This window comes from Rana temporaria, chromosome 12 (assembly GCF_905171775.1).
Source record: "Rana temporaria chromosome 12, aRanTem1.1, whole genome shotgun sequence".
In the NCBI taxonomy this organism is placed as follows: Eukaryota; Metazoa; Chordata; class Amphibia; order Anura; family Ranidae; genus Rana; species Rana temporaria.
The window spans coordinates 41407342-41422849 of record NC_053500.1 but is presented as its reverse complement, the minus strand read 5'-3'; the positions used below and the strand labels follow the sequence as shown (position 1 = coordinate 41422849).

At 43.5% G+C, this 15508-nt stretch overlaps 1 protein-coding gene across 1 annotated transcript in view; it reads right to left on the bottom strand.

Moving 5' to 3' along the window:
- The window catches only part of LOC120919576 (keratin, type I cytoskeletal 42-like), a 45416-nt gene that overhangs the window by 11356 nt on the left and 18552 nt on the right, over positions 1-15508 (bottom strand). Inside the window, exons 2-4 of the mRNA XM_040331789.1 lie at positions 6439-6521; positions 2473-2629; positions 919-1080 (exon numbers count right to left, since the gene is read on the bottom strand). Coding sequence (XP_040187723.1) covers positions 919-1080; positions 2473-2629; positions 6439-6521 — 402 coding nt within the window. The remainder of the gene's footprint in view (positions 1-918; positions 1081-2472; positions 2630-6438; positions 6522-15508) is intronic.

The following is a 15508-nucleotide window of genomic DNA, read 5'->3' as shown; positions in this document are numbered from 1 at the left end:
TCGGAAGAGCTGCCTTAATAAAATACTTTAAAAGTCTGTGTACTGTGTTTACTTTTGACACTTTTTGTTTTAGGTGAATGGGTAGGGGTACAATGTACCCCATACTCATTCACATAGGGTGGGGGGCCAGGATCTGAGGGGCCCCCTTTGTTAAAGGGGGCTTCCAGATTCCGATAAGCCCCCACCCGCAGACCCCGTCAACCAACGTCCAGGGTTGACGGGAAGAGGTCCTTGTCCTCATCAACATGGGGACAAAGTGCTTTGGGGTGGGCCAAAAAAGCACCCAACCCCCCATGTTGAGGGCATGTGGCTTGGTATTGTAATGGGGGGGCTTGCTCGCCCCCCCTTTCCGGACTTGCCAGGCTGCGTGCTCGGATTGGGATCTGGTATGGATTTCGAGGTGGAGGTTCCCCTTAAAATCCATACCAGACCGTCTTGCAGGGGGAACCCCACGCCAATTTTTCTTTTCATTTTGGCGGGGGGTTTCCCTTCAAGATTCTCAGCACACAAGTCGCACCGTCATCATCATCATCTGACTTCTGGTGCAACTTCTATTCAAATCAATAGGCTCCCATAGGGAACTATACATTTTTGAATAGAAGCAGAGAAACGCCCAACGAGGCCTAACGCTCTGTATACAGCATTAAACCGCGTTTACTGGCGTCTGACGTTTTTACAGCTCTAGCACTGAAACCTCAGAACGCGCTGGTCCTGTGTTTTTTTTTGGAGTTCCGCCGAAAAAAATAAAAATAAAAGTTAGCAGCTACAAATACTGCAGCTATTGACTTTTAATATTAGGACACTTACCTGTCCAGGACGCCCGCAATGTCGGCACCCAAAGCCGATCTGTCCCTCGGCTCTCAGGTGCTGCTTAGAATCTTACAACAGTAAATAAATCCCAGTGATAGGGATACATACCTTGGTTTCAAACTGATCTCTTGCATCTTGGCGTATTTTATCACACACTGTCTCGCACTGGAGTCTCATGTCATTCAAGACCTTGGACAGATCCAAAGAAGGTGCTGCATCCATCTCCACATTGACTGTTCCTCCAGTTTGGCTGCGGAAAATTTGAACCTCCTGTATATAAAAAAAAAAAAAATTGAACTTTGAAATCTTTACCGTAATAGCAGGTCCCATACACAGCAAGTTTGTAGGATATATATATATATATATATATATATATATATATATATATATATATATATATATATATATATATAATGTTCGTGTTGCCATTTGTGTAGTTCAGGTGAAAAAATAAAGTTTGAGCTAAATGAAAGGGACAGGCCAGAGACAGCAGGACTGGGGAGAGAAGAGCTAGATCAGGGGTGGCCAAACTTTTTTCAAAGAGGGCCAGATTTGATGAAGTGAACATGCGTGAGGTCCGACCATTTTGCCTGCCATTCTTTGAACCATTAAAATTCGGTCTAAGTGTGTTTTTTTTCGAGAACCAATATACTGCCCAACAAGAATTCTCTTGCCTTTGTGGCTGTGTGTGAGTAAAGAGATGAGCTCAGGTGTGTTATTTGGATATTTCGTATTTATTGGCGTATAAACTTTAATAGGGAAGTTTCAGGAAAAACACTTACAATTTTAAATAAAGAACTGTGAAGCAAAATAAGGGTCAGTGCCCACCTGCAGACCCCCAATTGCCAGGAATGCAGCACCCACCACTGCCAGGAATGCAGCATCCACCATTGCCAGGAATGCAGCACCCACCATTGCCAGGAATGCACTCACCATTGCCATCAGTGCAGCTTTGGAGGGGACATGAAGGGGGCAGGACGAGCGCCAAAGATATTCTACAGGAGAATCTCCTGTTTACACAGCACCCTCTTTAAAAAAAAGTCCCGCCTCCTTTGATGGACAGAACAGTCGTCCAATGGCAGCGCCAGAGACGGGACTTCCTATTACAGAGGCTGCTGTGTAAACAGGAATACTCCTGTGTGCACGGCACTCGTCCCACCTCCTCCATGTCCCTTCCAAGGCAGCCAGCCTATATATCTTTTGTGGCCCCGGCGCTGGGAGATCATCGGGGGCCACAAAAGATATATATGTTTAGATAAGCAGGCGGGCCATTTAAAACCATGCTGCTATTGGCCCACGGGCCGGACTTTGGACATGCCTGAGCTAGATGATGCTGGTTTTCCTCCAAACAGGAAATGAGGTGGGCTGACGCAGCTTGTAATGTATACTGTAAAAAGCACACAGTGTGCAGTGGATTCAGAGAAAGCAATTTCTGTACAACTGTGCAGGACTGGAGGTAAGACTGAAGTTGAGCTATTTGTTGTAGATATATGTTTACTGTACATGTTTTCATGATAATGCATTACTCCCACAATTAGAAGATTAATAAACTCTGGCTGTATCACCTTCATTCTAATTCACCCTATTGCTTTCTAAAGTCTCTTTCTTTGAGGGTGAAAACTGAAGATGCCCCACCAAAAGAACTGTGAAAATGACACTGACCTCATCATAGTTCTTCTTCAGGTAGGCCAGATCCTCTCGCAAAGTCTCGATCTGCAGCTCAAGTTCGGCTCTTGTCAGGCTGAGGTCATCAATCACTTTCCGAAGACCGGCAATGTCTTTTTCTACTCCAAATCTCATAGCCTGTTCAGTTTCAAATCTATAACATATAAGTTGAAAGAAGTTGGAACGTCACAAAAAGACTCAAAGTATATATAAATCCTAATTTTCTTTGTCTTTGGTAAATCTGAAGACAAAAAATCTGCAGAAAATCTAATAATGTGTATGGGGCTTAAGACTAAAAATAAATAGAAATTTGACTTCAAAACTAACACTGGTCTGTAGTGCATGTTCATACCTTAATACCATAAATAATAACATATTCAATTTTTCACTCCAGCAGTAAATAAATAATTTGGAAATTGTAGCAAAATGTTAACTAATGCATTACAATTTAATTACACCCAGTAGACTTTAGACGACTAAAATGTACTGGAGATTTAGTCGACTAAATACGACTAAAACAATAGCAGAAGACAGAGGGGCAGATCCACAGAGAGAGTACGCCGGCGTACTTTCAAATTTCCCGCGTCGTATCTTTGTTTTGAATCCTCAAAACAAGATACGACGGCATCTGGGTTAGATCCGACAGGCCTACATCTTCGTACGCCTTCGAATCTAAGATGCAATTCTTCGGCGTCCGCTGGGTGGCGTTCCCTTAGTTTTCCGCATTGAGTATGCAAATTAGCTATTTCCGACGATCCACGAACGTACGAGCGGCCGGCGCATTCCTTTACGTCGTCTCTAGTCGCTTTTTTTCGGCGTATAGTTAAAGCTGCTATTTCATGGCGTACTCAATGTTAAGTATGGCCGTCGTTCCCGTGTATAATTTCACATTTTTTTTGCGTAAGTCGTTCGTGAATCGGGATGGACGTAATTTACGTCCAGGTCAAAACCAATGACGTCCTTGCGACGTCATTTGGCGTAATGCACAGCGAGAAATTTAGGGACAGCGCATGCGCAGTTCGTTCGGCGCGGGGACGCGCTTCATTTAAATGAAACACGCCCCCAACCCGCCCAATTTGAATTCCACGCTGTTACGCCGCTTGAGATACACTACGCCGCCGTAACTTACGGCGCGAAATCTTTATGGATTTGAACCAAAGCCAGGTAAGGTACGGCGGCATAGCGTATCTCAGATACGATGCGCCGGGGCAGATCTTTGTGGATCTGCCCCTAAAATGGGACTAAAACTAAAATGCCATTTTAGTCCTAAGACTAATGCCGCATATACACGATCGGAATTTCCGACAAGAAATGTTCGATGTGAGCTTTTGGTCGGATATTCCGACCGTGTGTAGGCTCCATTGGACATTTGCTGTCAGAATTTCCGACAACAAATGTTTGAGAGCTGGTTCTCAATTTTTCAACAACAAAAGTTGTAGCCAATTCTGACGCACAAAAATCCTTTGCGTGCTCGGGAATCAATTTGACGCATGCTTGGAATCATTGAACTTAATTTTTTCTCGGCTCGTTGTAGTGTTGTACATCACTGCGTTCTTGACGTTCGGAATTTCCGACAACATTTGTGTGACCGTGTGTATTCAACACAAGTTTGAGCCAATATTCCTTCGGAAAAAAATCCACCATTTTGTTGTCGGAATATCCGATCATGTGTATGCGACATAAGACTAAAACTAAATCGACATTTGCCATTTGCTGAAAAAACAACCTGTTTCCAGGGTTACAATTGTCCCCTTTCATCAGGAATGATTGCTCCATGTGCTGGTTAAGCGGCATGTGGAGTATTCATCCCTGAAAATTAATAACATGGACTTTTCAAAGCCTCCAAAACGTATTGGTTTTAAATGATGCAAGAATTGAATTAAAATTAAATCTTATGCTGCGCAAATAGCAAACATTCCCAAATACCATGTAAGCCATGAAATTCCACTATGGGTAGTAATTGAAACCATTGATAGCGACCCAATCTCTATACCAAATCTCATATGGTAAAATTTCTCATGCGGCCGTCGCATTTTCTAAAGTCGTCTGTAGTCGGCTTTTTCCGGCGTATAGTTAAAGCGGGTATTTTTCGGCGTATACATAGAATTGGCATGTTAAGTATGGCCATCGTTCCCGCGTCGAAATTTTAAATTTTTATAATTTTTGCGTAAGTCGTCCGTGAATAGGGATGGACGTAACTCACGTCTAAGTTCAAAAAATTACGTTGTTGCGACGTCATTTAGCGCAATGCACGGCGGGAAATTTAGGAACGACGCATGCGCATTTCATTCGGCGCGGTGACGCGCTTCATTTAAATGAAACCCGCCCCCAACCAGCCCAATTTGAAATACACCGCCAGAAATACACTACGCCGCCGTAACTTACGGTGCGAACTCGCTGAGGATTCGAAAATACACCAGGTAAGGTACGGCGGCGTAGTGTATCTCTGATACGCTGCGCCAATGTATTTCTTTCTGGATCTGGCCCTCAATCACTATTTGGGAAAGATTTAAAATGACCCAGTTTTTACAATCCCCACATGTACCCCTTATATCTTTTATGAGAAACTCAAAGTTTTACCCAGCCCTCACATTTCCTAGAACCTTCACAAGATGGATTTCAGTGGGTCTAACACAATGTTGTGACTTTTTAAAACCTGCCTCATTTAAAACATTTCCAGAAATACGTGAAAGTCATAAACTTCCGGCATCAGAAATGTTTCGCTATTTACAAATTAAAAATTTCTTTGCACCATATTTACAAGGTATAAATAAATTGAGTGACATGACGCAGTTTGAATGAATATGTAAACGAGATCCTCATTCAAGAGGACTCATTTCAATACTATATAGCCAACTAAGTACTAAGCTCACTGCAAAATTACCTTTATATGCTGAAAAATTGATTAAAGTGGAGGTTCACCCAGAAATGACAATTTTTTCCCTTTAGATTGAGGCTCATTTTATCTAGGGGAATCGGCTAGTTTTTTTTAAATCAAATCTGTACTTACCGTTTTAGAGAGCGATCTTCTCCGCCGCTTCCCGGTATGGGCTGCGGGACTGGGCGTTCCTACTTGATTGACAGTCTTCCGACAGGCTTCCGACGGTCGCATCCATCGCGTCACGATTTTCCGAAAGTAGCCGAACGTCGGTGCGCAGGCGCCGTATAGAGCCGCACCGACGTTTCGGCTTCTTTCGGCTACTCGTGACGCGATGGATGCGACCGTCGGAAGCCTGTCAGAAGACTGTCAATCAAGTAGGAACGCCCAGTCCCAAAGACCATACCCGGAAGTGGCGGAGAAGATCGCTCTCTAAAACGGTAAGTACAGCTTCGATTTTAAAAAAAATAGCCGATTCCCCTAGACAAAATGAGCATTAATCTAAGGTTAAAATTGTTTTTTAGGGTGAACTCCCGCTTTAACGACCTTGGTTTCAATATAGATATATCTACCTGGAACAAAGTATGGTCAAATACTAAAACGTCCTCCCAAAATATACTTGCTATGGAAACAAATTATAAAGTTCTCATGTACTGGTATTTGGTTCCTGTTAGAATAGCAAAATTTGCTCCCCATTATTCCCCGCTTTGTTTTCGTGGCTGTGGTGATCCGGGAACACGTTTACATATTTTCTGGATTTAAGCTTACAATGTTCGGGGTAACTTTTTTACAGTATCATGTGTTGTCATTTTGGTTGGATCTACCAATAGGCACACTAGGAAAAGGGTTACTTTTCCTAAAGGGGTTATTATCCCTGCCCCCCCCCCCAACTTTTTTTAATCAGTAGAAATACAACTCCATTGTATTTTCTAAGCCAGGTAAAAGCTAATAAAAAAAATTGTTCTTTGCAAAAACATAATCATAGTAGAGGGACATTTTTAAAGGTCCGAAAGTTACATGTGGTTAATGAAATTCCAGTCTGATTTTGTGACATATTACTATGTACAGTATATGGGTTTGCTTACTTGAGTCTGAAGTCCTCTGCAGCTAATTTTGCATTGTCAATCTGCAGCAGGATTCTAGCATTGTCCAATGTGGTATTGAGAATCTGCAAAAAAACACAAATGCTTATTAAATAACATTATTATTAGTATAGCCCACGTTTATTTGACCCTTGTCTAAAGAAGTAATTTTTCAAAAGAAGCTAAATTAAAAATGTGTTTCTTCTCATATCACAACTAAGCAGTAACGGGAAGTAAAAAAAAAAAAAAGCCTTTGTTCATTTTAATTAGATACAGAGATTTAATTTGTTTTATTTTTAGTAGTTTAGTTAATATGTGTTGTATTAGATGTTCCATATAGCATTTCATTTTATAAGATTCCCACAGCCTTAAAGGGGTTGTAAAGCTTTGTGCTTTTTCACCTTAATACACCCTAATGCCGCGTACACACGATCAATTTTCGGGTTCTAAAAAATGAAGTTTTTTTAATGTCTTTAAAAACTATCGTGTGTGGGCTTCAGTGCATTTTTCGAGTTAAAAAAAAATGGGCCAAAAAAAAATTCGAACATGCTCTATTTTTTCATGACGTTTTTAACATTGTCGTTTTTAGGGTTGTAAAAAACGGTCCTGTGTGGGCTTTAACGACGTGAAAAATCCACGCATGCTCAGAAGCAAGTTATGGGACGGGAGCGCTCGTTCTGGTAAAACTAGCATTCGTAATGGAGTAAGCACATTCATCACGCTGTAACAGACTGAAAAACGCGAATCGTCTTTTACTAACACAAAATCAGCAAAAACAGCCCCAAGGGTGGCGTCATCCGAATGGAACTTCCCCTTTATAGTGCCGTCGTATGTGTTGTACGTCACCGCGCTTTGCTAGAGCATTTTTTTTCACGATCGTGTGTAGGCAAGGCCGTTTTAACGATCGGGTTGAAAAAAACGTTGTTTTTTCTAGACCATTAAAAACTTCATTTTTTATAACCCGAAGAACGGTCGTGTGTACGCGGCATTAAAGCGGTTTTAAAGCCTGGACATTTTTTACCTTAATGCATTCCCTGCATCAAGGTAAAAAATGTCCCACTGTTTGATCACCCTCTCACTCTCCTTCATACTTACCTATGTCCAATTTTGATCCAGTGCTGTGCCCATCTGCAGCAGCTCTCTCCTCTCTCTCTGCTCACAGAGGCAGCAGATGTAGCCATTGGCTCCTGCTGCTGTCAATCAAATTCTGTAAGCAGAGAGTGTGGGGGAGGGGGGGTGTTGAACTATGCTTGGGATCGAGCCTGCAGATGTGCCACCATAGGAAGCAGCTTCCTATAGTGGAACACCAAGAAGAGAAGTAGCCTAGAGCGCTGGTGGGGGACCCCAGAAGGGAAAATGTCAAAACCATTGCACAGTGTAGATGAGTATAACATGGTTGTTGTTTTAATAAAAAAAATAAAAAAAAATACCTTTAAAATTCTACAACCGATGAGTTTCAAAGATTATTCAATGTGAATATGTATTAAGAAGTAAACAAAAAAAGAGCATCATCTATACCTGTAATTTAAAGAATTTGTGTACTTTGGCCCTTAAAGCCAGAGAAATATGCCCTTTCTCCTGCTATATTGTTTTTTTTTTTTTTTACAAGTTCACAATTATTTTTGCAAGTTTGCCGAACGTTTGGCAAACTGAACCTCGGTGGATTCGCTCATCTTAGATATAATTGCAGCATGCATGTGAAGACGTTACATCTACGGCCGCCCAATGACCAAAGAAAGTAGACACTAGGCTGAAGAAGACATCGGTGGCACATAAAGTGACAAGGGGAAGTGGACCTCCCACCTCTGATGTAAGTTTGATGTATAGGGACCTCCAACCTCTGACGTATAGAGATGGTTTCTAGGTCTGATCACTCCCCCCCCCATACCTGGAGGAAATGGTTAGTGTCCCCATCTGTGACACAGAAAGGAATGGAACGGGAGCACAGCTAAGGTAACTTAAAGTGGGATGGGAAAGGTGAGGTGGGGGGACCTTTGCAGGAACACTGTCACTTTTCCCTGCATTGACAAGGTGACTGCGTCTCTTCAAGTTAGCGTTTAAGGGCGTCCATAGACATTTGGATGACACTCTTCCAGCCCAGCTAATGTGACCACATCAGGCATGGATCTAATATCTGTGGGGTGGCATACAGCAGCTCTAAATAAGTACTACAACAAATTGGCACCCATCCGCACACTCTCTCAGCATATAGTAAGCTCCAATTAGTAAAAAATTGCATCACCTTGGTCTCCTACCAATTGGAGAACCCCTTCTAACATGTTTTGCCCAGCAGGAGCTTAATCATAGAAACCCAAATGATTGTTCTCTAGAAACAAAGCAATCGGACTGGACAGCTATTATTTCCCCAGCCCCAGGGCTGCCTGTGAGTGGTTTCCCCCTCCATTGCTGGGGTTTTTGCAACCAAAGGAAACCTCTTCCCCTAATCTCTCTGTCAAAATTGATGGCACAACCATCAGCCCATCCCCACATGCGGTGGTCCTGGACTCAGAACTTTCCTTTAACCCCCACGTCCAATCACTGTCCAAATCTTGCCGCCTCAAACTCCACAACATCTCAGAAATACGCCCCTTTCTAACCAAGGACACAACAAAGCTCTTAATTTGCTCCCTAGTCATCTCTCGCCTCGATTACTGCAACTCCCTCCTCATTGGCTTACCTCTGCATACTCTATCCCCCCTTCAGTCCATCATGAATGCTGCTGCCAGACTCATCCACCTTACCAATCGCTCTGTCTCTGCTACTCCTCTCTGTCAATCCCTCCACTGGCATCCGCTCACCCAACAAATTAAATTCAAAATACTAACAACTACATTAAAAAGCCATCCACAACTCTGCCCCCAGCTACATCACTAGCCTAGTCTCTAAATACCAACCTAATCGTTCTTGTCTCTCTTCTCAAGACCTCCTGCTCTTTAGCTCTTTCATTACCTGCTCCCATACTTGTCTCCAGGACTTTTCCAGAGCCTCTCCAAGCCTTTGGAACTCCTTACCCCAATCTATCCATCTATCTCCTTCTCTATTAGCTTTAAGAGGATCCCTGAAAATCCCTCCTCTTCAGAGAAGCCTATCCTAACCACACCAAACAACTGTATTTTAATTTTGTCCATCTGATCATCCCCCACAGTTACTACCTTTGTTCCACTTGACCCTACTTATTAGATTGTAAGTTCTAACGAGCAGGGCACTTTGATCTCTCCTGTATTGTATTGTAACTGTACTGTCTTCGCTGATGTTTTAAAGCGCTGCGCAAACTGTTGCCGCTGTATAAATCCTGTATCATAATAATAATATTTAACCACTTGCCGCCTGCCAATGACAGATTGACGGCGGAAAAGTGGTTGTAGAATCCTGACCGGACGTCATATGACGTCCTCAGGATTCTGAGCCGTTGCGCGCCCCCGGGGGCGCGCATCGCGGCGATCGTTGTTGCGGGGTGTAAGTCTGACACCCCCCAACACTGATCTCGGTAAACTCTTTACCACGTGATCAGCCGTGTCGAATCATGGCTGATCACGATGTAAACAGGAAGAGCCGTTGATGGCTCTTCCTCACTCGCGTCTGACAGACGCGAGTAGAGGAGAGCTGAACGGCTGCTCTCCTGATAGGGGGGGTTCGCGCTGATTGTTTATCAGCGCAGCCCCCCCTCGGATCGCCACATGGACCACCAGGGAAGCCCACCCTGGACCACCAGGGAAGGGAAGATCAAAAAAAAAAAGGCTAAAAAAAAAAAAGGCTGTAAAAAAAAAAAAAAAAAGGCAGATCAAAAAAAAAAGGCTAAAAAAAAAAAAAGTAAAAAAAAAAGCATTAAAAAAAATGATGCCAATCAGTGCCCACACATGGGCACTGACTGTCAACATAGGTTAATCAGTGCCGCCCCAGTGTCCATCAGTGCCACCCCACAGTGCCCATCCATGCCCAGTGCCCACCTATCAGTGCCCATCTGTGCCACCCATAAGTAGCCATCAGTGCCACCCATAAGTGCCGCCCATGAGTGCCCATCTGTGCCGCCTATGAGTGCCCAGTGCCGCCTGTGTGTGCCCATCAGTGCCGCCTATGTGTGCCCATCAGTGCCGCCTATGTGTGCCCATCAGTGCTGCCTATGTGTGCCCATCAGTGCCACATACAAGCGCCGCCAATCAGTGCCACCTCATCTGTGCCCGTCAGTACTACCTCATTGATGTCCATCAGTGCCATCTCATCGGTGCCCATCAGTGCCGCCATATCAGTGCCCGTAATTGAAAGAGAAAACTTACTTATTTACAAAAAAATTAACAGAAAAAAATAAAAACGTATTTTTTTTCAAAATTTTCAGTCTTTTTTTAGTTGTTGCGCAAAAAAAAAAAATCGCAGAGGTGATCAAATACCACCAAAAGAAAGCTCTATTTGTGGGAAAAAAAGGACGCCAATTTTGTTTGGGTAAAGTGTAGCATGACCGCGCAATTGCCATTCAAAGTGCGACAGTGCTGAAAGCTGAAAATTGGCTTGGGCGGGAAGGTGCGTAAGTGCCCTGTATGGAAGTGGTTAAGAATGAAATTGGCCAAGAAGACATCATAAGCATACATGCACTAAGGTCAATGACAAGTCCTAATATGTGTCAAATAGTGAAGAAACATGGGCAATAGAGAACACTTAATTGAGTTATACATTCCTAAGAAATCAATACAAAAACTCAACATTCACACATCCAAAGACTAAAATAGACAGATGAAGTACAAGGGATTATTTGCATTGGCTTAAAACCGAGCCTTGGTGAGCTAAACTCTGTTTTAATCTGTATCTAATGGATTTCTTTTGGTTCTTGGTGCCAGAACTTCATGTACGCTCCTAGCAACTACCAAAGCTACGCCTAACATGTCAACAAGCACATAATTACTTGTTATTAGAAAGTGGTTTCACTGAGTAGGAAAAGTATTGAGTAAATATTGTATAATGTTTCAGCATCGGGGAACACGGTAACTTTTCATTAGTAGAATACAACCTGGCTTGCCAAAACTTAATTATATTCTTATAACAAAAGTTGGCTTCCCCCGTTTACAGCATTCGTTGCTTATAGATGAAAATATCAGACAAGCATTGTTTTGTGACTCTCTCCGAGTTATTTGGATATGAGACAGGTGATGCATAGATGGGTGTGTTAAGGTTCCCCTAATTTTACTTTAGCTGAAAGGTTTCTTGTACAATGGTGCTTTCATACTAAAGTTCCCCTCCCTTAATCATTCACCTGCTTCTATTGCAGTCTACTGTTTTTACTGTGTTTGATCATATATCAAAGTCCAACCAACCCCCAGCTTAGCCAGGTTTTAGTCATTTTGATTCTATTGATTGTTTCGTCAGTCACATGTAATGCTAGAAACACAGAACTTAGATTACTATTATGTATATACAAGTACATAGAGTTATGTCACAATGTGGTGAATTTCTGTGAATAAATGTAAGAGAGAATTATTATTATTTATTTTTCATAAAGATATATGAAATCTTTATGGTTGAAAGGGGTTATGTGCTGTGCCTACGCAGGACATTGCAACAGGTTCACTTAAAGCTGAAGTTTAGGTATGGCCATTTACATGTAGTTACATTGGTCTAGTTTGGACCGATGTAAGTATGCACACTATGGTACGGATTCAGAAAGGACTTATATCTTCTGATACGCCGCGTAAGTCCATGGATGCGCCGTCGTATCTATGCGCCTTATTCAGCAAACAAGATACGCCTGAATTTTGGCTAGATACGACCGACGTAAAACTCCTACGCCGTTGTATCTTGGGCGCATATTTACGCTGGCAGCAAGGGGCGCTTCCATTGATTTATGCGTCGAATATGTAAATGACCTAGATACGCCGATTCACGAACGTACTTGCGCCCGTCGCAGTAGTCTACGTCGTTTACGTAAGGCGTACGTCCGGCGTAAAGTTAAGCCTCATAAAGCAGGGGTAAGTCATGCTAGGGTATGGATGTCGGAACAGCCGTCGGATTTTACGCCGTTTGCGTATGTTGTACGTGAATGGGGCTGGGCGTAGGTTACGTTCACGTCAAAGGCATTGAGCCGTTGTATCTTAGGGAGTATATGCAACGTGATTCTGAGCATGCGCCGTTCGTTCGGCCCTTCATTTACATGGGGTCACGGTTAATTTAAATGTAACACACCCACTACCTTCCTACTTTGAATTAGGCAGGCTTACGCCGGCCAATTTACGTTACGCCGGCGCAAGTTTGGGAGCGAGTGCTTTGTGAATACTGCACTTGCCTCTCACAGTTACGTCGGCGTAGCGCATATGAGATGCAATACGCTGGCATAAAGATACGCCGATCTACGTGAATCTGGGCCCATATTACCAAAAGTATTGGGACACCTGCCTTTACACACACATGGACTTTAATGGCATCCCAGTCTTAGTCCGTAGGGTTCAGTATTGAGTTGGCCCACCCTTTGCAGCTATAACAGCTTCAACTCTTCTGGGAAGGCTGTCTACAAGGTTTAGGAGTGTGTCTATGGGAATGGTTGACCATTCTTCCAGAAGGGCATTGGGTCAGGTCAGACACTGATGTTGGATGAGAAAGCCTGGCTCGCATTCTCTGCTCTAATCTATCCCAAAGGTGTTATATCGGGTTGAGGTAAGTCAAGTTCCTCCAACTTAAACTCGCTCATCCATGTCTTTATTGACATTGCTTTGGGCACCGGTGTGCAGTTATGTTAGAACAGGACAGGGGCCATCCTCAAACTGTTCCCACAAAGTTGGGAGCATGAAATTGTTCAAAATGTCTTGGTATGCTGACGCCTTAAGATTTCTCTTCACTGAAACTAAGGGGTCAAGCCCAACCCCTGAAAAACAACCCCACACCATAACACACCCTCCACCAAATGATTTGGACCATTTCACAAAGCAAGGTCCATAAAGAAATGGATGAGCGAGTTTGGGGTGGAGGAACTTGACTGACCTGCACAGTCCTCCTGACCTCAACCTGACAGAACACCTTTGAGATGAATTAGAGCTGAGACTGCGAGCCAGGCCTTCTCGCCCACATCAGTGCCTGACCTCACAAATGCACTTCTGGAAGAATAGTCAAACATTTGCTTAGACACACTCCTAAACCTTCCCAGAAGAGTTAAAGCTGTTATAGCTGCAAAGGGTGGGCCAACTCAACATTGAACCCTACAGACTATTACCTAGATTCAGGTACGGCGGCGCATCCTTAAGGCGGCGTAGCATATCGTATTTACGCTACGCCGCCTTAAGTCAGAGAGGCAAGTACTGTATTCACAAAGCACTTGCCTCCTAACTTACGGCGGCGTAGCGTAAATGGGGCCAGCGTAAGCGTGCCTAATTCAAATGAGGATGGGGGGTGTGTTTTATGTAAATTACTTGTGACCCGACGTGATTGACGTTTTTTACAAATGGCGCATGCGCCGTCTGTGTACATATCCCAGTGTGCATTGCTCCAAAGTACGCCGCAAGGACGTATTGGTTTCGACGTGAACGTAAATTATGTCCAGCCCCATTCACGGACGAGTTACGCAAACGACGTAAAATTTTCAAATTTAGACGCGGGAACGATGGCCATACTTAACATTGGCTACGCCACCTAGGGGGCAGCTTTATCTTTACGCGGCGTATCTCTTACGGAAACGGCGTATCTTTACTGCGACGGGCGCACGTACATTCGTGAATCGGCGTATCTAGTCATTTACATATTCTACGCCGAACTTAACGGAAGCGCCACCTAGCGGCCAGCGGAAAAATTGCACCCTAAGTTACAAAGGCGCAGCCCGTCGTATCTTAGCTAGGTTCAAGTGTATCTCAGTTTGAGCATACACTTAAATTTACGCCGGCTTAGATTCCGAGTTACGTCGGCGTATCTACTGATATGCCGGCGTAACTATTTGTGAATCTGGCTATAAGACGTGGATGCCTTTAAAGTTCATGTGCATGTAAAGGCAGGCGTACCAATAGTTTTGTTAATATATTGTGTGTTCGATACCTGTGGGATCTCCATGGAATTTGGAAATAATTGTAGTAGACACTGTTGCCACAAGGCTGCCTGTGAGTGGTTTCCCCCTCCATTGCTGTCAAGGGTTCTTGCAACCAAAGGCCGCCTATTTAAGAAAGTAAGTAGCCAAGAAGACATCATAAGCATACCTGTGTGACCATGCACCAAGGTCAATGACAAGTCCTAATATGTGTCAAATTGGGAAGAAACTGGAGCAATAGAGAACACTTAATTAAGTTATAAATTCCTAAGAAATCAATACAAAAACTCAACATCCAAAGACTAACATAGACAGATGAAGTACAAGGAATTATTTTCATTGGCTTAATGATAAAATGCAAAGGGGTAGATTCACGTAGAATGGCGTTTCTTTGTGCAGGCTTAACGTATCCTATTTACGTTACGCCTCCGCAACTTTTACAGGCAAGTGCCGTATTCTTAAAAGAAAGTTGCGGCGGCGTAGCGTAAATAGGCCAGCGTAAGCCCGCCTAATTCAAATTGTGAAGAGGTGGGCGTGTGTTATGTAAATCAACCCTGACGTTTTTCACGAACCGCGCATGCGCCGTCCGTGGAATTTCCCAGTGTGCATTGTTCCAAAGTACGCCGCAAGGATGTCATTAGTTTCGACATGAACGTAAATGACGTCCAGCCCCATTCACGGACGACTTACGCAAACAAGGTACATTTTTCAAATTTCGTTGCGGGAACGACGGCCATACTTAACATTGGTGCGCCGCATATACGCCTTATATAGCAGGGGTAACTTTACGCCGGGAAAAGCCTAACGTAAACAGCGTAAATGTACTGCGTCGGCCGGGCATACGTTCGTGAATTCGCGTATCTAGCTGATTTACATATTCTAGCCGTAAATCAGCGTACACGCCACTAGCGGCCAGCGTAAATATGCAGTTAAGATCCGACGGCGTAAGAGACTTACGCCGGTCGGATCTAATAGAAATCTATGCGCAACTGATTCTATGAATCAGGCGCATAGATACGACCGGCCAGACTCAGAGATACGACGGTGTATCTGGAGATACGCAGTCGTATCTCCTCTGAGAAT